The sequence below is a fragment of the Coregonus clupeaformis genome, chromosome 20 (assembly GCF_020615455.1).
Source record: "Coregonus clupeaformis isolate EN_2021a chromosome 20, ASM2061545v1, whole genome shotgun sequence".
In the NCBI taxonomy this organism is placed as follows: domain Eukaryota; kingdom Metazoa; phylum Chordata; class Actinopteri; order Salmoniformes; family Salmonidae; genus Coregonus; species Coregonus clupeaformis.
The window spans coordinates 27,997,220-28,022,344 of NC_059211.1; the positions used below are offsets into that span (position 1 = coordinate 27,997,220).

At 42.4% G+C, this 25,125-nt stretch overlaps 1 protein-coding gene across 2 annotated transcripts in view; it reads left to right on the forward strand.

Moving 5' to 3' along the window:
* Nucleotides 1-25,125, forward strand: part of lepr (leptin receptor) — a 91,945-nt gene that overhangs the window by 31,485 nt on the left and 35,335 nt on the right. Inside the window, exons 1-7 of one of the 2 annotated variants that reach the window (XM_041840080.2) lie at nucleotides 111-479; nucleotides 5,708-5,760; nucleotides 8,888-9,133; nucleotides 10,505-10,634; nucleotides 11,548-11,729; nucleotides 15,968-16,131; nucleotides 16,605-16,749. In XM_041840080.2, the coding sequence (XP_041696014.1) occupies nucleotides 5,721-5,760; nucleotides 8,888-9,133; nucleotides 10,505-10,634; nucleotides 11,548-11,729; nucleotides 15,968-16,131; nucleotides 16,605-16,749 (907 nt within the window). In that variant the 5' untranslated portion in view covers nucleotides 111-479; nucleotides 5,708-5,720. Of the gene's footprint in view, nucleotides 1-110; nucleotides 480-5,707; nucleotides 5,761-8,887; nucleotides 9,134-10,504; nucleotides 10,635-11,547; nucleotides 11,730-15,967; nucleotides 16,132-16,604; nucleotides 16,750-25,125 lie in introns of those variants that run through there. The other variant, XM_045205454.1, reaches the window with a different exon arrangement.

Here is a 25,125-nt window from a genome sequence, read left to right on the forward strand (position 1 = left end):
CATTGTCAACCATGTTATGTTGTGTTGAAGACATTTTTATTATAATTGTGTTTTTAATGGTTATTAGAACAGTGTTATTATTTGATGCGCGTTAGTTCCCGTGACGATATTGTCTCATGCGTAACAACCTATGCCACTCCCTTCTCCAAACGGAGAGGAGGGTTCCTTTAGGATCACTCTAGTGAAGAGCGCCTTTTAGTTAGCTACATGTTGGGGAGAGGGGACAGCGCTGGGAAACATACTGGACTTCAGTGACAAGGAACTGTTGCAGCATTCTGACATTGCTGTAACAGTATGCTCTACAACAGTAGCTTATGATCCCGCACTTGTGTTTGTGAAAGAATGGGGCAAACTATTGGCTAGCCTACTTATAAGGACTCAAACTTAGGTATTTGTTGCATAACTTGCATAGTAATTCACAGACTGGATAACTGTCGGTTACTGGGACATCGGCGACTAGAGAGGAACCAAGAGATCAAGTAAGGATCAATTAATTCATTTTCTCTTCTAAAATGTTTGTGAATTATAGACTACTATTCAGAGCAGTACATGCTTTCAAGATCATCGCAACATTCTATAATATTTGTGGTCCAGGTGTGAAAACTCAAGGGGATCTTTTTTTTCTGGTATTTTATTAGGATCCCCATTAGCTGTTGCGAAAGCAGCAGCTACTCTTCCTGGGGTCCACACAAAACATAACACATGACATACTACAGAACATTAATAAATAAGAACCGCTCAAGGACAGAACTACATACATTTTAAAACAGTACACATAGCCTACATACAGTATCAATACAGACACAGCTGTCTCAGTGTGTCAGCTGAGCAGAAATGTTTGTTTTCTGCATGCTCTTCTTTCTAAGTAAAAAGAAAAACCATCAACAACTGTATTTTTTTAGCCTTCTTATTTGTTTGTATTACAGCTTATATGCATATATTTGTTGTTGGTTAAAGATTTCAAGTTTTAAAAACGAAAAAAACTATTATAGGCATATGTTTGCAATTCTGGCATGCATGTGTTGGAGTCCCTCCTTAATTAGAGGGAACTGTGGAACTGCTTTTCTAAAGAAATTAACCAGGATTTCCTCCCGGTGATGCAAGACCCAGCGCGCCCAATTTGGAACTGTTTCAATGCTGTGACTCACATTGCGTCGGTGGCTTGGTGGAGTAGGTTGTTAGGCAATACTCCCATGGGCATGCCATCGAGGGACTGAGATTTGGGTGTCAAAAACAGACTTAACATCTTTTTATAGGTTAATTAATCTACATTGACATTCAGGCTATGGATGAAATTCAGCTGGTTAGCGTTTTTCGTCATGAATCTTGCTCTGGAGGCAGCTCTGCAGAGTGCCCACTGGGCAAAAACTGGTTGAATCAATGTTGTTTCCACGTCATTTCAACAACAAAAGTGCAATGTCATGACATTGAATCAACGTGGGAAAATGGTTGAATTTGAAAAAAGTCATCAACAGAAGGGAATTTCATATTTATTTTCACCCAACTTTTCACCTAAATCCAATAACATGGTGACATTTTTTGTTGATTTCATGTTGATTTAACGTTAGTTGACAAAGTTTACAACTCAATCAAATGTAAATCAAATCAAATGTAAATCAAAACTAGATGTTGAACTGACATGTAGGTGATCACAAACGGACAGCCACAAAGTCATAAAATCTGATTTGAAACCTAACCTTAACCACGCTGCTATCCCTAATGCCTAACACTAACCTTAAATTAAGACCAAAGCTAATTTTTGTTTTCATAAATTTTTACAATATAGACCATTTTAAATTTGCAGCTGGCCTATCTAAGGGCAAATTGCACAGTTCTGCCTCCAGGACAAGACTTGTGACAATAAATGTCAACCTGCTGAAATTCAATCAGTACTCAAAATGAGATGAGAGATTTGATTTGGCCACTGATCTATGTGTGAATACGCATGAGGTGCTTTATCAAATCTGGACCACATTTGTTTATCAAATCTAGATCTAGTTTTCCATTTGACTAGTCATTTAACATTCATTACTTTTCTGGTCATTTGAATATTTGTGATAGGCCTACTACCATATGTTGTTATTGTCACTTGCAAAGTACAACTTGTTTTGATATGTGATCTAATTAATATGAGGTATGAGGCATGTGTGTACCAGCACGGGCTGTGATGGAGAGGATTCACCTGTGTTTTTAATTTAGGGCCCGATCATGCCCAATGCTTCCTTCTCATCATTATGCTGATAGCAGTTTGATATCTCTCTCTCTCTCACACACACACACAGGTTGTTATATAACATTGAATAACACCTAGCCCAGTTGTTATCGTTCAGTGGCCTAACTCATCCCTATGGATGGTCTAGGACTAGGTCTCTCAGCTGCAGGTGGCCACTTGGCAGAGCTGGGTAGCTGTCCGTCCGTACTTTATTGTAACCTGGGATGTTATTGTTTTGAACAAGAGAACCAATGAATTGATGGAGGCAGTCATTAATCTGTATTCATGTTTGGAGTAATTTTCATGATTAAATTTTTTCACGAACCTGCATGCAAAGGGTAGGCTATTGATGTTTGGTGTGGGAATCAAGTTCCCAGACCAGGTAAAAACACTTTCTCATTACTGAGTGAGTCAAATAGGGCAGCAGGTAGCCTAGCGGTTAGAGCATTGGGCCAGTAACCGAAAGGTTGCTAGTTAGAATCCCTGAGCCATGAACATATTCATGGCTCAGTCATGTCCCCTGTAGCTCATTATAGTAACGTTGTTGCCTATACTTCCACTGCCTTTGAGGAGTCATTTAGAAGTTATAATATGAGTTATCGTTACAGTATTTGAGAAAAGTGTTTCTTACCAGCCTATCACTTCCTTGTTTTCCGGGGGGTTGTTAGGCGCCTGCACATGGTGACCACTGCTTTTGACTATGGACGGAAGTGACTTTTCATAGCTGGTTAGGAGAATTTACGCAGCAGGTTAGGATAATGTAATGTAGCAGGTTAGGAGAATTAGGTTAAGGTTAGGAAAAGGGTTATGATTAGCTAAAATGCTCTCCTAACCTGCTACGGAAAGTAACTTCCGTCCGTAGCTGTATACCATATAGTCACAACCGGGAACGCTGGTAATGGTTGCGTTCCCCTGCTCAGACGTTGCACGGTATCAACCAATGGTTGCGTGCCACATCATCGACTGTGTCATCGACTGACACATTGCTATAACATATGATATGGTTAGCTGATACTTAAAATACCTATCCAGGCGTTGTAAGATCTGGCATGCGTCAGCAACGCCTGGGCAGAGGAACACGCCCATAAGTTTGGGAATGAGTCTATCCGTTGTCGCAAGGCAAGAGTTGTGTAATTCTCATAGTGTTTTCTTTTCTTAATACTTCCCTGTAGTCAATCGCAGGCACATGCATGTGTTGAGAAGGAGGGGGACAGACATGTTTATGGTGCGTTATGTCAAGTTTGTCCTGACTTAAGATAATTGATGTTGTTACTGTTTAAGTACAAAGTGACATTGAACCAAATTGTATTTTCTTGTAATATATCTTATTTTGTATTTTTTTTGGCATTGAGCATATGAATTCAGTCGTCAATGCAGTCGCGTCAATGCAACTCCAGCGCAGTAGAGGTGTTGACCCACTATTCACCCATCTTGGAATACCTGATGGTCAAATGCCGACACTTCTACCTCCCAAGGGAGTTTCTCAGCTGTTATCGTGACTGACTGGCTGCATCAATGCCTGGTATGGCAATAGCACCGCCCTCGATCGCATGGCGCTACAGAGGGTGGTGCGGACTGCCCAGTACATCACTGGGGCTGAGCTCCCTGACATCAGGGACATCTATATCAGGTGGTGTGGAAGGAAGGCCCGGAAAATCGTTAAAGACTCCAACCACCCAAGCCATAGAATTGTCTCTCTGCTTCCTCACGACACCTCCTTGTACCAGTGCATCAAGTCTGACACCAACAGGCTCTTGAAGAGCTTCTATCCCCAAGCAATAAGACTGATAAATAGCTAACAAAATAGCTACACAGACTATCTGAGTTAATCTTGTATTTTTATTGACCTTTTATTTTTATTTTTGCACTGAAATGGCCCCTGCTTGAATTTCATTTACCTTGGTAGTAGTCTCTTGTGATATACATTAACATTGAGTAGTGGGAGATTGGGTTCTGGATGGTGAGATTACTTGGGGAGCAGTTTCAACAGTTTCTTCAGCATCTATAACATCTCTATCTACACTCTTAGAAAAAAGGGTTCCATAGGACAACCCTTTTGGGTTCCAGGTAGAACCCTCTGTGGAAAGGGTTCTATGGAACTGAAAAGAGTTCTACCTAGAGCCAAAAAATAGATATTCAAATGGTTATCCTATGGGGACAGCCGAAGAATCCTTTTAGGTTCTAGATACACTGTTAGATCAAGATGAGTGGTGGACCATTCTTGATACACACGGGAAACTGTTGAGCGTGAAAAACCCAGCAGCGTTGCAGTTCTTGACACAAACCAGTACGCCTGGCACCTACTACTAAGGCACTTACATATTTTGTCTTGCCCATTCACCCTGTGAATGGCACACATACACAATCCATGTCTCAATTGTCTCAAGGCTTAAAAATCCTTCTTTAACCTGTCTCCTCCACTTCATCTACACTGATTGAAGTGGATTTACCAAGTGACATCAATAAGGGATCATAGCTTTCACCTGGTCAGTCTATGTCATGGAAAGAGCAGGTGTTCATAATGTTTTGTAAACTCAGTGTATATATGTGCGTTGTGTTGTCTTCCTAACTGGTCCCTAAGGTTCTCTCCATCTCTGTTCTCTCCCCAGTGAGAGTTATCTCACCCACAGTAGAGGCTATGCTCACTAACTCTAACTCATGAAGACAATGTAAGGATTGTATGATTTGATGGTGGTGATCTTGAATATGAAATGGAATGAATGTGGCATGGGATTGAACTTCAGCATGTGTGATTTGTTTAATTTAAAACCCAGGCAGGCAGGCACCATGTTTATACAGCATGTAATGTAAGTTTGTGTTATTTATTGTGTAAATGTTATTTACTGTAGTGCCTATGTGGTCACAGGAGGGTTAGGGTTGGACTATATAGTGGTTTATGATATGGATGCTATAGTCATAATGGAAATTCAAGTGTGGGTGGGGATGGGGGAGAGAATTTGACTTTTTGAAAAACTGCTCAGCAATTTTCCATTCAGAAGCTCACAAAAGTTTGTATAACTGCAGACTTGTAAAAAGTCTGAAAGTACAGCATCATCCATTCTAATCTTGCATGAGGAAGTTTCTGCAGTGTAGAGATGAGTCAAGCCTGTGCCTGCAGATGAGTAGACAACACCCAGGCCGTTACAGCAGAATACTGTGGTCATGGTGTGGTGACTTTTACTAAAGGCTCTGACTAGGCTCAGTGACACTGCCTGACATTAGTATCTACTGCAAAACCCTCTGTTCTCCTGTCAAATGAGTTTTCAGTGTTGGGTTGAGTCACGATTGCATAGACTGTCTATGTGTTTTACATATCGCTCTCTCTTTATCTATGTTTCTCACTCTCTCTACGGTTTCTCTCTTCATCCACCCGTACCTTTCTCTCTCTCTCTCTCCTTCCCTCCCTCTTGCTCTCTTTCGCTCTCTCCCTCCTCTCTCTCCCTCCATCTCTCTCTCCCTCCTTCCCTCTCTTCCTCTTTTTCTCTCTCTCAACAGGATCCTGTCTGCAATGCTGACATTCTTGGTGCATATCCTCATCGTCTCCCACGGTGAGTTGAGCTCCTTCCCCGTTAGTCTCACTGCATCCATCCACATTACCTCCCCTGGGGCTCACAACTTCACTATCCCCAGGAAAGCTTTCCCTTGGACTAAAATAATGAATAGCAAACATTTCAGCAGCAATGCCACATGTATTTACATTAGGTTCCTTATTGATTGCAGTCCAGCAGCAATTCATCATTTTTTTTACATTTTTTTTTTGTCATTTAGCAGACGCTCTTATCCAGAGCGACTTACAGGAGCAATTAGGGTTAAGTGCCTTGCTCAAAGGCACATCGACAGATTTTTCACCTAGTCGTCTCGGGGATTAGAACCAGCGACCTTTCGGTTACTGGCACAACGCTCTTAACCACTAAGCTACCTGCCGCCACAAATTCCCTGGAAACTTCCCGTGCCAGAACATACAGAACAGTACACTCATCCGCATATACAGTGGGGAGAACAAGTATTTGATACACTGACGATTTTGCAGGTTTTCCTACTTACAAAGCATGTAGAGGTCTGGAATTTTTATCATAGGTACACTTCAACTGTGAGAGACAGAATCTAAAACAAAAATCCAGAAAATCACATTGTATGATTTTTAAGTAATTCATTTGCATTTTATTGCATGACATAAGTATTTTATACATCAGAAAAGCAGAACTTAATATTTGGTACAGAAACCTTTGTTTGCAATTACAGAGATCATACGTTTCCTGTAGGTCTTGACCAGGTTTGCACACACTGCAGCAGGGATTTTGGCCCACTCCTCCATACAGACCTTCTCCAGATCCTTCAGGTTTCGGGGCTGTCGCTGGGCAATACGGACTTTCAGCTCCCTCCAAAGATTTTCTATTGGGTTCAGGTCTGGAGACTGGCTAGGCCACTCCAGGACCTTGAGATACTTCTTACGGAGCCACTCCTTAGTTGCCCTGGCTGTGTGTTTCGGGTCGTTGTCATGCTGGAAGACCCAGCCACGACCCATCTTCAATGCTCTTACTGAGGGAAGGAGGTTGTTGGCCAAGATCTTGCGATACATGGCCCCATTCATCCTCCCCTCAATACGGTGCAGTCGTCCTGTCCCCTTTGCAGAAAAGCATCCCCAAAGAATGATGTTTCCACCTCCATGCTTCACGGTTGGGATGGTGTTCTTGGGTTGTACTCATCCTTCTTCTTCCTCCAAACACGGCAAATGGAGTTTAGACCAAAAAGCTCTATTTTTGACTCATCAGACCACATGACCTTCTCCCATTCCTCCTCTGGATCATCCAGATGGTCATTGGCAAACTTCAGATGGGCCTGGACATGCGCTGGCTTGAGCAGGGGGACCTTGCGTGCGCTGCAGGATTTTAATCCATGACGGCGTAGTGTGTTACTAATGGTGTTCTTTGAGACTGTGGTCCCAGCTCTCTTCAGGTCATTGACCAGGTCCTGCCGTGTAGTTCTGGGCTGATCCCTCACCTTCCTCATGATCATTGATGGCCCACGAGGTGAGCTCTTGCATGGAGCCCCAGACCAAGGGTGATTGACCGTCATCTTGAACTTCTTCCATTTTCTATTAATTGCGCCAACAGTTGTTGCCTTCTCACCAAGCTGCTTGCCTATTGTCCTGTAGCCCATCCCAGCCTTGTGCAGGTCTACAATTTTATCCCTGATGTCCTTACACAGCTCTCTGGTCTTGGCCATTGTGGAGAGGTTGGAGTCTGTTTGATTGAGTGTGTGGACAGGTGTCTTTTATACAGGTAACGAGTTCAAACAGGTGCAGTTAATACAGGTAATGAGTGGAGAACATGAGGGCTTCTTAAAGAAAAACTAACAGGTCTGTGAGAGCCGGAATTCTTACTGGTTGGTAGGTGATCAAATACTTATGTCATGCAATAAAATGCAAATGAATTACTTAAAAATCATACAATGTAATTTTCTGGATTTTTGTTTTAAACCTGCAAAATCGGCAGTGTATCAAATACTTGTTCTCCCCACTGTATACAGAAACAAAGGTCATCTTCCCATACAGTCACACCCCTACTTACAATACAGTCCATTATTGCCAAAAAGTGTTGCATTTCATTGGTGTGACACTGAGTGATCTAAATAGAAGTATGCCAGTCTCTGCGGTTAGCCATCCTTGAAATGTTGGACATCATCCAATGTGTTCGGCAGTAATCCTTCTACCACACAAGTGAAACACAGAATAGATCGTTCTCACATTAGCAGCGCATAATGTCTCCTGACCACAAAAATGGCCCACATTGAACCAAATAGACACACAAAAAGAAAAGTAGAAATGAAGTAGGAACATGATTGCTGCACCACATACCTTTTTAATTACATTTTACATTTTAGAAGACGCTCTTATCCAGAGCGACTTACATGAGCAATTAGGGTTAAGTGCCTTGCTTAAGGGCACATCGACAGATTTTTCACCTAGTTGGCTCGGGGATTAGAACCAGCGACCTTTCGGTTACTGGCACAACGCTCTTACCCACTAAGCTACAACGAATTTATCCAAGAGTGGATCTTTGTCAGGTAAAGTAGCAATCCTTTGTGTGTGTGTGTGTGTGTTTGTGTTTTGAGAACACTGTCTTTGGGAATCAGTATACAACAGACATCCCTTTTGTAATATCTACCCCAAGCCAGCATGCTATGGGGAGACTGGGAGGGTGGATGGGTGACTAATGGGTGGAATGAACCATAGTCTTGTCAGTCACGTTGTTTTACCTGGTTGACAAAGAAGCATGTGCAGTAAGTATCCTTGAGTTGGTAGAATCACTCTGGTATAGGCTGAGGTTACCAGAGTTTATTCTAGTGAAGGTCTCTGAACAATAGTGTAGCCTTTTTATAATACTTTTACCAAATTCATGAACATCTCTTGAAATCTTGATCTCTTGAATTCGGTCTGAAAGGAATGTATTATTAGGAATTCATATCAATGTCGTATTTTTAAATGTTTCATATCCGCCTAGGGGCAAATGCTATTGTAATGGTTGGAATAAATATTGTGGGGATTGAATACCATGTGGAGAATCAAACCCACAATTCTGGTATTACCAGCATCATTATACCCCAGCCACAGCTTCTGTCCAGTGTCTGATGTAATTTCCTGTCAATCATGTTTACTTCCTGTTTCTGCCTCAGGTGCTGTGTCGGTGGAGCCTGTGGAAGAATCCCCCCATGGAGACCTTCTAGACCTCCCCTGGCAGACAGAGCTCTGCTGTGCCTCACGCCCAGCCCAACTTCACCAGGGAGTAGAGGGAGCAGACAGGTGGTCTGCGGGGTCCAGGGCAGCACCATCTGTTCCGGGACACCCACACACCCCTCAGTGCCTCTTCAGGAACTTCACAAGCACACTAGGACCTCACCCGGAGACTGAGCCCAGCAGAGGTAAGCATCCTGCTCTGTTTTACTGACATGACATCACAGGAAGCTGCTGAGGGCCGGAACGGAGCAAATGGAATGGCATCAAACACCTGGAAACCATGTGTTTGATGTATTTGATACCACTCCACTGTAGCTCAATTGGTAGAGTATGGCGCTTGTAACGCCAGGGTAGTGGGTTCGATCCCCGGGACCACCAATACGTAAAGATTTATGCGCACATGACTGTAAGTCACTTTGGATAAAAGCGTCTGCTAAATGGCATATTATTATAATTATTCCGCTCCAGTCATTACCATGAGCCCATTCTCCCCAATTAAGGTGCCACCAACCTCCTGTGCATGACATTTACTGGGTGAGAGTTCTGTCTTACTACTGCCCTGGGACCGTATTCACAAAGCATCATATAGTAGAGTGCTGACCTAGGATCAAATACCTTTTAAATCATAATGAATAAGAGTAAGGAATTGATCCTAGATTAGCACTCCTATACTGAGACGGTTTGTATATACTGGCCTTGGACAGCTGGATGAATGTGTTTTTCATTTCATTTCTCTGAATGGTGCGTAATAAAACAGCCTGTGACCACTAACTGCACTGAAGAAGAGAACATTGAGGCTCATTCAGTTGAATAGGGGCCAATTAACTGGAGTGATATGATGGCCTCTGTGCACTTGAGTGTGGTGTTTTTCTCTGTCTGGAGGTGGTGGTGGAAGTGGGAGGTGGTAACACAAGCTAAAGCTGTGTGTGTATGTATGCATCCGTGCCTGTGTGTGCATCCGTGCATGTGTGTGTTTTTAACAACAGGAAGTAATGGCTCATGGCGAAGGATTTATTCATGAGATCGAAAGCGAGGTGGTAGCCTCTGACGCGTGCTAATGCTAATCCATGGTCATTAGATGAGGCTACCCACCGCCTGTGGCTCTGTGGCATTTAGAGAGGGGATGTTTTGAAAACGGTCTCATGAATCGTTGACAATAACTGTGCAGAGGTAAAATGGTGTCAGTGGGTGTTACATTTTTCTCTACAATGACGAGCTGAATCAGCTCAGGAAGACCTGAGGTCCTAAGTGTGAGGAAGAGGCGGTCAGCTCAGGAAGACCTGAGGTCCTAAGTGTGAGGAAGAGGGGGTGAATGGATGGATTGTTAGATGACGTTGGCCAGATTCTAGGGCTTCTTTTTTCAGAATATGTTCCAGGGCTTGCTATGACTGTCCTAACTGGGTGTGGGTTTATTCAACTAGGTGGGTTTGTGTGCTTGGCGTGGGGTTGGTGAGTTCATATATTAAGGTTTACAGCGACCAGACAGACAGACAGACAGACAGACAGACAGTATGTGCCTGTGTTGATGCTAATATGCTAATTTAATTTCTCTCCAGCCACCTGTTGGGACATCCTGTGCCGTGTTGATGAGACCTGGGAAAATGTAATATGTGATCTAAAGCACCTCACCACTTCCTCAGACACCTCCACTCCCGGGTCAGTGGCACTTTGCTTGCATCACTTAGCGTGAGTATCAAGTTCAATTCAACCTGCTGCTATTGTCTAGAGTCTCTGTCCTCTCCTCTCCCGTCCTGTTTGTTATTCTTGTCTAGTGTTGGCTCAAATATGTGCCTGAGGCAGTAAGAGCACAGGTGGGGGTCTGAGGTGTGTGTGTGTGTGTGTGTGTATCCGTGTCTGTCCATGTCTGCATGCAATGTGACTGGCAGAGCCTATTCTCCCACAGCAGGGTTAAGCATGGAGCTGGCTGAGATTGTTGGCTGTGTGATAAAAAACCAACACCAGTTGCCTACAGTGCCTTGCAAAAGTATTCATCCCCCTTGGTGTTTTTCCTATTTTGTTGCATTACAACCTGTAATTTAAATGAAATTTTATTTGGATTTCATGTAATGGACAAATATTTTGCGTCTTCAAAGTGGTAGGCATGTTGTGTAAATCAAATAATACAAACCCCCCAAAAATCAATATTAATTCCAGTTTGTAAGGCAACAAAATAGGAAAAATGCCAAGGGGGGTGAATACTTTCGCAAGCCACTGTATAATTGGTCTTTTGGCCAATCAGATTAAATATTTTGCAAATAATTAGGCAAAATATCACAAAAGTGTTTTTACTTGTTGTTTTCATTACTTTCATGTGGATTGCACCTAGCCTGGTCCCAGATGTTTGTGTGATCATTTCAAACATGGCATGACAAGGAGTTGACATGATAGCACAAACAGATCTGGGACCAGGCTAGGTTGTATCCTGACCTGTGTTTAGTCTATGATTACCACACTAGCCTCTTATCTTTACTGAATGAAAGTATATTTATTTAGGCTGGGTTTTTGACCAGGGCCCATAGGGCTAAACGTAGTGCATATGGGGGGACGCAATCCATGGCCTCATCTGGTGAAGTACATAAATGTCTCCTGTCTATTTCAGAACACTGTCTGACAGTGAGGTAAACACCACGCATGGGACTGACAGCATGGACTGTGTGGGAGAGGATTCCATCACTTGTTCTATTGCTCTCCATGTGGTCAGCAGTATCGTCGTGGTGACAGCCAATGTGTCCAACACCACAGCAGGTCCCCTGGTGATGCTCAGCGTCCCTCCATGTCTCGGTAAGGCGTGTCTGAATGCGTCTGATCCCCCTCTCAACCTCTCGTCTGAAGGTGATAGAGGATGTTAATTGCTTAAATGGCCTATCTATCAGGTCCTCATATTCTGAGGTTAATGGATATCACTTAACATTTGCCAAGCACCAGCGTGTTGCCTGGCAAGCTTATTGTTTATTATGTAGGCTAGCAGTATCTAGGGTGCCATTTGTACCATGAATGAAACTGGGGAGTTATTGGTTAAGGCTTAAAGACTGCACACACGTGTTTACATTATAGTGAGTGTAACGGGCAGCTTCAGTAGGTCTGATACCAGCTGCCCTTTGGGACTTCCAGGCAGGCCGGGGTTAGTGTTTACTCTGGTCCCAGGAACCATGGTGATGAGCTGGAGATCTCTCCACTGATGGGAAACACATACCTTGTTTGCTCAATCAAAGCTCTTTGCGGCCTTGTTGGTCAATGGAACATTGGTTTGATACAAGTAGAAATTGTAGCCTGTTATATTAATTGAAGTGCCATTTAATTTAGATCACATGGAAAATTCTGTAAGTCTTATTTTTAATATGAAGAAAGACTTGCTAAAGGGCCAAAATTCTGCATTTAGACATGTCGTTCTGTGCATTCTCTGTGACTTCTAGGAGGATTTTAACCCACTTAACCCCTACATTTCACCATCATTGTAAAGCCCTAGTTATTTTGCTGCTTTGACAAAGTCATTTCTGAAGATTATTATTTATTTGTTGTTAAAAATCTGTCCCTCATTTTAAGGTTAACCCTCTTAAGTGAACTGAACTCTCATTTCAATATGGTGAAACTATTCCTTTAAAAAATATATATAAATAGACATTGAAGATCTAATATTCAAATCATAGTGTAAAAGCAGGTGAGCTGGTGTTTTGTGGTGGAAAACTGAGCGGGTCGAGCATAACATGTCAATCCTGTTACCCATAGATGGACAGGCTAGAAATGTTTTAACAATAAATAATTGTGTGAAGCTTGTATTAATTTGCCTCTCCCTGTTGCACACAACAAGCTTCCATTCCCCCTGTCACTAGGGGATTTATGGCTAATTTAAGATTAAGTTGTCAACCCTGTTACTTTATTTGGCACTTACTATAGTATTACTATAGATGGGAAAAGATGGGAAAATGTGTTTTTATTAAGTTGAACATGTGCTCTTTATGATAGTACATTAGAGGATGCATATATATATTGCCTTATCAGCCATGTTCTCAATGATTAACAACAACATTTTGATCAGAGGTTATGGTTTCCATTAGTGGGTCTGCTCTCTTACATCACAAGCAGTAAAGCATACGTAGCTACATGCATCTCAATATTTACAAAGTCCTATGCCACAGAAAGAGCACTTATCAAGAGAGGGGTATAAACCCCTGGAATATCAGTAGGCCTAAATGATGTAGCAAGGCAGGAAGCAGGAAAATTGCCTGCTTATCAGCTTTAAGAAGAGTTTGCTCCCCTCGCCATTATGTGAGGAATGAATGTACGTCAGATATGCTGTTTATGCTCGTATGGGCTGGTATTCTGACTTAATATTCTTGCGCTTAACTTACATTTTCACACGAGTCTCCTATCAAAGTCAATGCATGATTTAGTGCCTTTAGTGTCCAACCAACGTGAAGGGAACTACCATTCATTCCCTAAAAGTAATTTAACATTCACAGCCTGTTTATTAAGATGTGAATGTCTGAGAGTGATAATCTTTAATAATGAAACATTAAAAAAACAGAAGAAGGAAAAAAAACTGCTGATTAATTCAGTCTCTCTTCCTGTCGGTTAGGCGGGGACATTTCCATTATGAGACTCAATTATCCCCCCTGCTGCTCATCATCACCGCGCCTTATAATTATGACACTTCTCTTTTCTGTTTTATAAGATGGGTTACAAACAACGCCTGTGTCAAGTCAATCACTGGGAGTAAACACAAAGACCTCAAAATGAACAAAGCAGTTTAAATACCAGGAAGATACATCTCACTGTAAAATACTGTAATATATGTTAAAATTCCAAGAAGAACTTGTGAGAGGGTGTCTTTTCTACTCTGCCTTGGTACTGGGTTGCGATTTCAGTGATTTAATTCCATTTTGAGGTATTGATTTTCCTGACATGAGGAGCTTGGCCTTATTGATCGGTATTCAGTAATAAGCCCATAGACCACTAAAGTAGATATGCTGTCTAATAGATAGACTGTTATTATATCATGTTCACACACCACTGAGCCTGGCCTGTCATGGTGTCACGTCATCTCACGTCCTCTGTCGCTCAGCTGGTAGAGCACGGCGCTTGTAATGCCAGGGTAGTGGGTTCGATCCCCGGGACCACCCATACACAAAAAAAATTATGCACGCATGACTGTAAGTCGCTTTGGATAAAAGCGTCTGCTAAATGGCATATTATATTATTATATACGTTTCTGCTGATTTCATCATTTGGCTGCCCTGTATGAAGCCTGTGGGAGTCTATAACCAATGCAGTTTATCAGGCACAATCAATGTGTCTCCAATGGCTGTTACAGTAGTGTATGTGCCTGAGGCCATTGTTGTCTCTGCAGTATAGAGTTACAGATATTGCATCTTAATTTGATCGCTTGTTTGTTACTGAGAATGTTCCTGCGCTGGAAATGCAGATGAGCTTCGTGATTTACATACATTCACTGAAAACCTGCACAAACACACGGTTATATACTGAACAAAAATATAAATGCAACATGCATCTTTCCTGAGTTACAGTTCATATAAGGAAATCAGTGAATTGAAATAAATTCATTAGGTCCTCATCTATGGATTTCACATGACTGGGAATACAGATATGCATCCATTGGTCACAGATACCTTTAAAAAAAAAAGGTAGGGTCCTGGATCAGAAAACCAGTCAGTATCTGGCGTGACCACCATTTGCTTCATGCAGTGCGACATCTCTTTTGGATAGAGTTGATTAGGCTGATTGTGGCCTGTGGAATGTTGTCCCACTCCTCTTCAATGGCTGTACGAAGTTGCTGGATATGGGCAGGAACTGGAACATGCTATCGTGCACGTTGATCCAGAACATCCAAATTTTGTGACATGTGTGGTGAGTATGCAGGCAATGGAAGAACAGGGAAAGTTTCAGCTTCCAGGAATTGTGTACAGATCCTTGCTACATGGAGCCATGCATTATCATGCTGAAACATGAGGTGATGGCGGCGGATGAATGGCACAGCAATGGGCCTCAGGATCTTGTCATGGTATCTCTGTGCATTCAAAATGCCATCGATAAAATGTAATTGTGTTCCTTGTCCGTAGCTTATGCCTGCCCATACCATAACCCCACCACCACCATGGGGCACTCTGTTCACAACGTCTGTTCAGTAAACCGCTCGCCCACAGGACACCATACACGTGGTCTGTGGTTGTGAGGCCAGTTGGACGTACTGCCACATTTTCTAAAATGACACAGTCAGCATGCCAATTGCACACTCCCTCAACTTGAGACCTCTGTGGCATTGTGTTGTGTGACAAAACTGCACAGTTTACAGTGGCTTTTTATTGTCCCCAAGACAAGGTGCACCTGTTTAATGATCATGCTGTTTAATCAGCTTCTTTGTGCACAACATTTGAGAGAAATAAGCTTTTTGTCCGTATGCAACATTTCTGGGATCTTTTATTTCAGGTCATGAAACATGGGACCAACACTTTACATGTTGCGTTTTTATATTTTAGTTTGGTGTATTAACAGTATTGCACTTTTCATGTTGCCTACTTTTGTCCAGCTAACAGCCTAACCACCGATCAAGCAACATTATGCACAAAACTTTCAAATCCTGTTGCTACCAAATACTGGTCAAATTAAGATCCTACATTGGCGTATTGGATGGCATTATGACAATGATGTTGATGATGGCGATTAATGATGATGGTGGTGTTTCATCAAATCAAATCAAATGTATTGGTCACACACACATGGTTAGCAGATGTTATTGCGAATGTAGCGAAATGCTTGTGCTTCTTGTTCCGACAGTGCAGCAATATCTAGCAAGTAATATCTAACAGTTCCACAACAAAAACCTAATACACACAAATCTAAGTAAAGGAATGGAATAAGAATATATAACTATATGGATGAACAATGTCATTGTTTGGAGGATGGTGATGCTGCTAACAATCATGAATCATGGATGATGATGAAGATGATTATGTATTCATCCAGTATGTATTGCTTGTGGTGTGTGTGTGTGTGTTGTACAGGGAAACCAAGTCCACTAGTGAACCTAACGCACACCCAGACCACAGAGGGAGAGTTGGTTCTGAGCTGGAGCGACCCACAGCCACAGCCCCATGCCAGCCCTGTCCCACTGAGCTATGAGGTCCGATACAACACCTCCCAAAGTACCTCTCACCCCAACTGGCTGGTAAGAACATGCTGGCCTCCGAGCAAACACAACATCTAAGTACAGGTCTTACAGCAAATAAAGCTAAAGACAATAATAATTTAACAGAGAACAAGAGCAAACACCTAGAGGATAGAGGATGTTGAAGAAGAGTCTTAAGACCGCTCATGGTTTTCTTAGATGTAGATATCAGTTTTAGTTATGTTCTCAGTCATCACAATAAAAACAAATAAAGAGAGTCGCACAGTAAATAAATTACTGGGAGTTTATACATAGTGTGTGCGACTCTCTTTTATTTGTTTTTATAGCTTACAGTTTATTCTCCGTTGGTCAGCACCTCTACACTAAGTGATGTTCTCTGGGTGTGCGCCAGCTCATACTTTTTATTAGACTCAGTCATCACAATGCCATTTTGTATTTGTGTCAAATTGTCAATCCATATAGTAACTTCTGTATGACATCTTGTATTTCTCTCCCCTACTCCTTTGTTCCAGCACATGGAGGTATCTGGAGGCCAGTGGGTGTCTCTGACTGGACTGAGGCCTGGTCTGCACTACACTGTCCAGATCCGGTCTCACCACCCTGCTCTGCCTCACCTGTGGAGTGACTGGAGCCAGCCACACCGCATCCATCTGGAAAGTAAGACCTCTCTCTCTTTCTGCACAGAAACATGCGTATCTTAAACACACAGTTAACATCATACTGGACATCTATCTGCACAGTAAGACCTCTGCCTTGCCCTACATACACACATACAGTCAGAGATATTCCCCTCACATACAGTATACCTGCACAGCACAGGAGGCTGCTGAGGGGAGGACGGCTCATAATAATGTCCGGAACGGAGCAAATGGAATGGCATCAAACACATGGAAACCATGAGTTTAATGTATTTGATACCATTCCAGGTATTCCACTCCAGTCATTATCTCGACCCCGTTCTCCCCAATTAAGGTGCCACCATCCTCCTGTGCTGCACAGTAAGACCTCTGGTTATACAGCAATGTACACATGCTTTAGTGATGTGCAGTTCGCAAACGATTCGTTCTTTTTGAACAACAATTTTTACTGACTCGAGAGTCATGATTCGTTTTTCTGAGTGACTCATTCATTTTAGTCGTTCGTTTGACCTGCTGGCTGCAATGAATTCTACAGCAGGATTAATACGTGCTCCTCCGGTGACTCCGGAGACGTGCTCCGACCAACAACTGTCTGTATGCGCGCAGGCAAAATAGATCATGATGCAGGCAGCATAGAGAAGGAAAAATATGTTTAAATTAGAACTGATAATTGATCGCATGGTGCAAGAATGAAATACATTTATTATTGAACGTTATGATGGACACAGCTTTGCATGCTCTGGTTATTACTGACTCAAATGAACAAATTGAGTTAAGATTTGTTCTTTTGACTGAACGAGTCGAAAAGATCTGAGTCCGTAAAAGAAGCCAAACTTCCCATCATGCTTCAGCTGTCTGCATTAACACAACATTTACAGTTACTTATTATTTGATTACTGGTACAATAACCGTTTGTCGAGCAAAAACAAGCTTTTCTATGTTCCAGACCATCTATCACGGCTGTAGGCAGCTGTACAGACCATCTATCACGGCTGTAGGCAGCTGTACAGACCATCTATCACGGCTGTAGGCAGCTGTACAGACCATCTATCAGGGCTGTAGGCAGCTGTACAGACCATCTATCAGGGCTGTAGGCAGCTGTACAGACCATCTATCAGGGCTGTAGGCAGCTGTACAGACCATCTATCAGGGCTGTAGGCAGCTGTACAGACCATCTATCAGGGCTGTAGGCAGCTGTACAGACCATCTATCACGGCCTTAGGCAGCTGTACAGACCATCTATCACGGCTGTAGGCAGCTGTACAGACCATCTATCACGGCCTTAGGCAGCTGTACAGACCATCTATCACGGCTGTAGGCAGCTGTACAGACCATCTATCACGGCTGTAGGCAGCTGTGCAGACCATCTATCAGGGCCTTAGGCAGCTGTGCAGCTAGGGTTGGCTTTCCCACTGGCTTTTGTCCCGGGTATTCCATGGAGTGACATGTACACTCTATGTGAGGTTGTTTTCAATGGACTCACAGCTGCTACCTATAATCTAGTCTATCCACATCCCTCTGCTGTTCCCATCCATCTGTAAAAGCATGATTGAATGGTTCTGAAAAAGTGAGTGAGTCTGCAGGTGAGCTTCTCTGGCACCAAGGCCTCCGCACTCAAGTCACATCTCCAGATAGTAGCTAGTTGCGTATTGTTCCAGACAACAGAATGAGTCATTTCTTATTCGTCCTTCAAAGTTTTGTTATTCTAGTGTTCTCTGTGGCCGATATGGTGGCATTTGTTTTAGAGAAAGTCGTGGAGGACAAACCTTCCATTAATTGTCCTGTGCGTGTGCGTTCCATTAATTATCCTGTGTGTGTGTGTGTGTGTGCACGCCTGCGTGTGTGCGTGCGTGTGTGTGTGTGTGTATGTATGTGTGCATGCTTGTGTGTGTTCATGATTGTTTGTGTGTGTGTGTGTGTGTATGTTTGGTGTGTGTGTGTGTGATTCAATCATTGACCTCTATTATCTCCAAGGGGAGATAGGGTGCAATATCTGAAAACAAACCAATTAAACTTGCTCATCTGTATACAGTATGATATGCATACAGGGCCAATCTCAGTGTGGTCATCTATGACCGTTTATGACTAAGTAGGAAGCAGCAGTGTTGTGTTCGAGATCACCTAAAGCGAGACTGATTCAAGATCAATACCGGAACAAATTCGAGTCCAAGTCAAGACCGAGACCGGGAGGGGGAAAAGGGGTCAGAGACAGTCAAGACTGAGACCAGAAAAATGCGAGTCCAATTCAAGACTATGATTGTAATAACAATTTAAAATGTCCAGTATTTCTGTGTTCATATTTCAGAACAACATATGGATGGATTCTTTAGACATTCAGAATAGTGAAAAAATGCATGCTGAGGGAAAATAGAGCCACTCTACAAATTATTACTAACCCAAACACAGTGGGGAACAATGGGCCTTCTACGCCTTCAGAGAAGGGCTAAGGATTTATAAAATAATAATTATTATTATATAATAATAATGATAGTATTATTTTCAATTATGTTCTGATTTTATCTCTTCTGTTTTTGTTGGAAAGAAAAGGGTTATGTTATGTTGCGTCAATTCGAATCTGGTATAGGAACAAAAAGAGGTGAACACACGTCTTTTAAGATATACTAGTATTTTAATTAATGCAAACACTTGAATGGTAAATATGATGTTCGTATATACGGGCCCACTGAAAAACCACGCAGGGCAGACAGAGAACTGAGCTATTGTTATAAGTTCTTCTTTAAATACTCTGACAGAGATAGTTCCCGCTCCCTGCTGGGCCTGTCAGAATAGAGGCTGGGTGTGTTTAAACTTACCCAACCTATCGTTGGCGCTCAGGCTGGTCCCAGCCCCTTGGCGCTTCACTGTTGCCGGGCATTAGTTGTTATCTTTACAACTTGTCTCGAGTCAGCAACCTCAGACATAGTTTGTTCTTCTTCATTGTAGCAGTACACATGTCCTTGAGCAGTTTAACAAAGAGGCAGTGTGTGTGTGTGAGTCACAAGCCTGTCTCAGCCTACCCCCTAACGGTTCCTCACATTAATCACAGCTTGTTATGTTAAACAATCTATATCAGTACAGCACAAACCTATTATGTTTAATCATTAATGTATTCTTTCTAAGCTAGGCATCACATCTAGTTATAAGAAAATAGATCCCCACAGTTAACACTGATGGTCTCTGGGAAAATAAATCTAGCTAGCTAAGTCAGCCATAGGCTAGGCCATCAGAAGCTAAATAAAGGCATCTGCCATTCAGCTGTATTTGGGCAAAATGTTGGAGTGACAGTGGAATCAACCAATCACATTTTGACTTAATGGGTGGGGCCGTTTTTACAAACACTTATGGAAACGTCTGCCTTCTTGAAGGACAACAGGTCACCGCGCAGTAGCGAACAATAGTTTTCTCACGGTCTAGCTAGCTAGCTTTTGTTGTCGGCTATTTTGCAGCGGCTTCAGCAGGTGCTATCAAAGAGGATGTTGTTGCTAATTTGTTAGCTTCTTCCTTTTCAAGAATAACTTTCAACAAGAAGTTAAGTTTTAAATGATCATCTGGTGAGTGGAACTGTGTTTTTTCTATTGCAGCGGCGCTTGCTGTTGCTAGCCATCTCTTAGACAATATTTTGTGTGTGTGAAACATTGTTGCATTTAATGTGGAACTGAAAGTATTTTAGCAACATGAAATCTTATTAATATCTGTTCATATACACCCCCAGGAAGAATGACACTTTTTAAAAATCATTTTCTGACAAGCGACCACTTAGATATGGTCATTTTCACATTTTCATAAATTCTTAGAATGTTTGGATATTACGCATTTGTGAAAATTCTTTAGTAATATAGAGTGGGAAAGCGGCTGTGCGTTTGGACAATTAATAGACACTGCAGTAAATAAAACCAATTAAAAACATCTGTCTTGTCCAGGACTTGAGTCTACACAGACCGGTGCGCTATAGCCAATCAGAGCTACATTAGGCCTTCATACGAACAAGCCATTTACCACACAGGCCTGCCATCATTCACTTTGAACTGCGTGTTTTACAGGCAGTTGCAACAGCGTGACTTTAGATCATTAGAAAGCGTTCGCCAAAAGCCACAAAATACACCTGAATGGATTTCTGCAAATATGTAAACACCACGGGAGTCCTCTTACATTTAAGGACCTTTACAGTCCTATTGATCAAACAACTATGAAAAGGTAGGCTCTCTCTTCCTCAGTTATGGACATCAACAACTAATGCTAGCCAGAGCAAGATGAGCTAAATATCTAACGACGGAACATTAGATAAACCCTCTCAAACTTTTTCAGCTAGTTGGCCGTCAAAATTGCACTGATAAATGATGGGATGGGGAATTGTAGCCTCCTCGTCCTTCTGCAGCTTGCCTGCCAATGCATGCTTGTCCAAACCAAGCACCCAAGCTAACTGACTAAAGTTGGCTAACTTGCTAGCAGTGTTGCCAACTTAGCGACTTTGTCGCTATATTTAGCGAGTTTTCAGACCCCTCTAGCGACACATTTTCAAAAAAGCGACTAGTGACAAATCTAGCGACTTTTTCTGGTGTTATTGGAGACTGAAAGCACGTATCGTTCTTACTCTTCTCAACGAGCAGCAGGTGCTGCCGTGGCGTGGGCTCCACCCCCGTCCCAAAGCACTCACAGGCGGCCCAGTCCTCGCGCAGCAGTCCCTCCCTGCTGCAGTCAGAGCAGGAGATGTTCACCCCTCCGCGTCCAGACTGCAAATGAATCGCGCATGCGGGAAGCCACCGCTGGCTGATCCCGCCCTGGCTTACATTCAGGGCGGGATGTAAATGTAGGGTGTTTTTTACTCATTTTTTGTCTCTCCCACGACGTTATTCCTCTCTCCTACAGCGTCCATCACAATTACATGCACATTGCCAATTATGCAAATTAGGTGATGATGTCATTTAGCGACTTCTAGCGACTTTTAGGACAGCCAATAGCTACTTTCCTTACTGAGGAGTTGGCAACACTGCTTGCTAGCTAGCTACTTCCAGACACAAATGAGAGAACACCTCACTCTGACCATTTTACTCGCCCTAGCAGAGCTGGTTATGCTGTTTACATGTTATCTAGAGCGTTCTTGACTAACTATAACTTTTTTTGCCTATGTTTACTGACACCGGTCATATTTAACGGGTGTTGCGCGTTCGTAAATTCATCAGTTCTGCGCTCTGGCACACTCAGACGAGAGTGCTCTGAAATCGGAGTAGATAGCCAGAGTAAATTTGCGAACGCAAGAGATATGCTAACTGGATAACATTCGTTCAAGTTCTTGCAAGCTAACCAAATGACACCTGCATCTCTAGCTGTGTATAGCCACCGAAAAACTATATGAAGGGAGAAAGTCAGTCACTCACCCACTCCTCCAATGGCATGACATGACATCCTCCTGGCAGTTAGCTAGCTATCTAGCTAACATTAGGCTCTGTGTTTTTAGCTTACTACATAAATAGATATGCTAGCCTATTAGCCATGTTATGACTGACTTGTGATCATTGCCCTTGCTAGTTTGATTGTATTGACATTCCCAGCTTTAGTTACATTCATCCATTTTTGTCCAGAATATTGAGTCATTGAAACTGAAACAGTGCATCCCGAATGGAGGCAGCAAACAATGTACCAGGCCAGCTGTGATTTACAACCTGATAGCAATATTTTTTGGACTAGCAAGAAATGTATTGGTGAATTATATTAATCATGAACTGCATCCATCTATTCTGCCAACAATGCCTTAGTGTACGTCATGGAATGTTGAGTCAAATATAACCTATTTTTAAAACCTCTTTATAAAGTTGGTTTTGTAGCATAAACTGGGAATGATATTTTTGACTGATATTATGATTGTCTGTTTGTTTCATATCTGCAAAGTAGTTAAAACGCTGTCAGTTCCACTTTAAACTTTAGGTCAGTGGTTACTTTGTGCTAAACGTGAAATGTTGTTTGCAGAGGGAAGTAATAGTTGTACATTTCGATTCTTATGATTGGGACCTACTGGCTTATTAGGTCAGAGTTTATGGACTGCTTATCCTTTAACAACATCATGCTGTGTCTGACTGCTGTCTTTCCATCGGCCCTATGCAGTGGTGTAGTGGTGCCTGGAGAAGCGGGTATACTCCAATTTTGCCAAAAAGTTCCCAAATGTGCCGCCCAGCGAAGGAAGAGCACCCTATGTGAAAGATCCTGTGTTTTCCTATGTTTTTTTAACAAGTTTTCCTATTGATTTTTCAGATTTTCACTCTAAAATTGACAAAAGTTAGATGGTCTAAGTCTACAACAATGCTTAAACCACATCAATCTGATTGGGTGGGCCCGTCAGGGCCTGGCTCCCCAGTGGGTGGGCCTTTGTCCACCCAGCCCCATCTATGTCTACGCCCCTGATGCAAACAGCTCATGATGACAAATGCTCATCCCAAATAGCCTACTAACCAACACTTCGACTAAACTTTTTCAATACCTAGTTTTCATACCCATTTTTGCCTTAGTTTGCATTTACTGGTATCATAAGTGGAAACGTCTTTACTACCCTTCCGTCATTCTTCTGTGAGCTGCTCCATGCCAAAACCAGTTGAGAGCTGCACACTCTTGCTGCCTGCAAATGATATTCCGCTGAAACTAGGCTATGTGTGCAGTGCGCATGTGAATATATTTCACGTGCTTTGCGATTGTGTAGGCTACTTTGTGCATGATTTCTCTATTGTACTACATAATTGATAAGTCGTATACCTCCACTACAGTACTTTGATCCGCATCAATAGGGATTAAGAAGTGAGTATACGCAATGCCCACTGAAAAGAATACCTGTGCTACACCACTGGCCCTTTTGTGTTTTACAAAAAGTGCAGTCTCCTACATGAGTGCGCTGGTATTACGGTTGCTGTCCTTTCAGAATCACGAACCTGTCACACACTGAAGGCATATAGGTTCACCACTGCGCAAACATGTCTATTAAGGCTTTTAAGATATTAATGTTTCAAGAAAGATGTGTATATATTTGGCCTGGCGAAGCGGTTTTATGCGCTGACTGAATGGAAGCTGATAATTATTATTTTTGTACTCCGCTGGCATCGATATTAGTCAAACATTTATTCTAGTCTCAAAATTGACTACAAAGTGTAAATAGGATAATTCTGGTCATAAAGTCAGTCTTTGTAGGTGAGTTTGTCATGACTTACTTGAGGATAGGGTTTTGATTTCGACAATGCTCACTTGCCCTCTAAACACAGGATATGCAGAACACACAGACAGTGAGACACACCTGCCCAGCAGCACAGTGGATCTGACTTTGTTTACATAAGACAACAGGTCGTAAAAAATGTTACTTGAGAAATACTGCACCAAACACCTTAGCTGGATGTAAAATTGCGTGACTAAAACCTCGGCAAAAACGTACAGAAAAATTAGATTTATTTTGAGTTATCTTAGATTCATTCTAAAGTAATTCTGGCTTTGTTCTATGGTGTCTCATGTGGGACAAACATCAGTAACTGCCACATTGAATCACACCCCCAAGACTGACATTTTGTTTTTCACAATGAGCAACAGAGAAACGCATGCGGAATTGGTGCATTGAGTCACTCTTTAAGACAAAAGGAGAAGCTATTTTCTTAGCACACTGTCTTTCTATACATCTGTGGTTGATAGATTTTGCCCACACAAACACACCTATATGGGGAGACTGGGATGGGTCAGTACCTGCTGCATACTGTACTGTTAGAGACGCAATGATTCATAGATATACATTGCATTCCCATGCAGCCAATACAGTATACATTGGGTAACTTAGCAAACAGATTTGGTTAGGAAATTGTGAAGTTGTATCAGGTTGCCAGATGTAATGTCAAATATGGGGACAGGATCAGGATGGAGCAGGGTGGTAATTAGGGAGCTGGATGGTGGATGGATTAAATTAAGAGAATATTAGATTAGGAATATGAAGGTGGGATTATTGTATTATTATTTTCATCAAAGGGCTCATTTGCATTTTTGTCTAGTTGATCTCTCTCTTATTCTCCTCTTTCGATCTCTCCCTCCCTGCCCCTCTTCTCTATCTCTCTCTCGCTGTCCCTTTCTCTGTCCCTCTCTCTCCCTCTCCCCCTCTCTCTGTGATGACTACATCATGCAGAGAGTTGGTTTTCGGAGGTTGTCTGTCTATGTCCAACCTCTCCTCCTATAGCTTCACTGCAGAGCTGGAGATTCATCGGTCAGCCCTGTCAGCCCTCTCTCTGACTGACATGATGAAGGCTCTTCATAAAGGACAAAGACAGGGAATGAAAGATGGGGATCTCTGAGGGATTCTGCCCAGTGTAAAAGTGATTATTGAAAACACACACAGGAGAGCCAGGACCATGGAAATATAATTATATTTTTATTGGTCAGG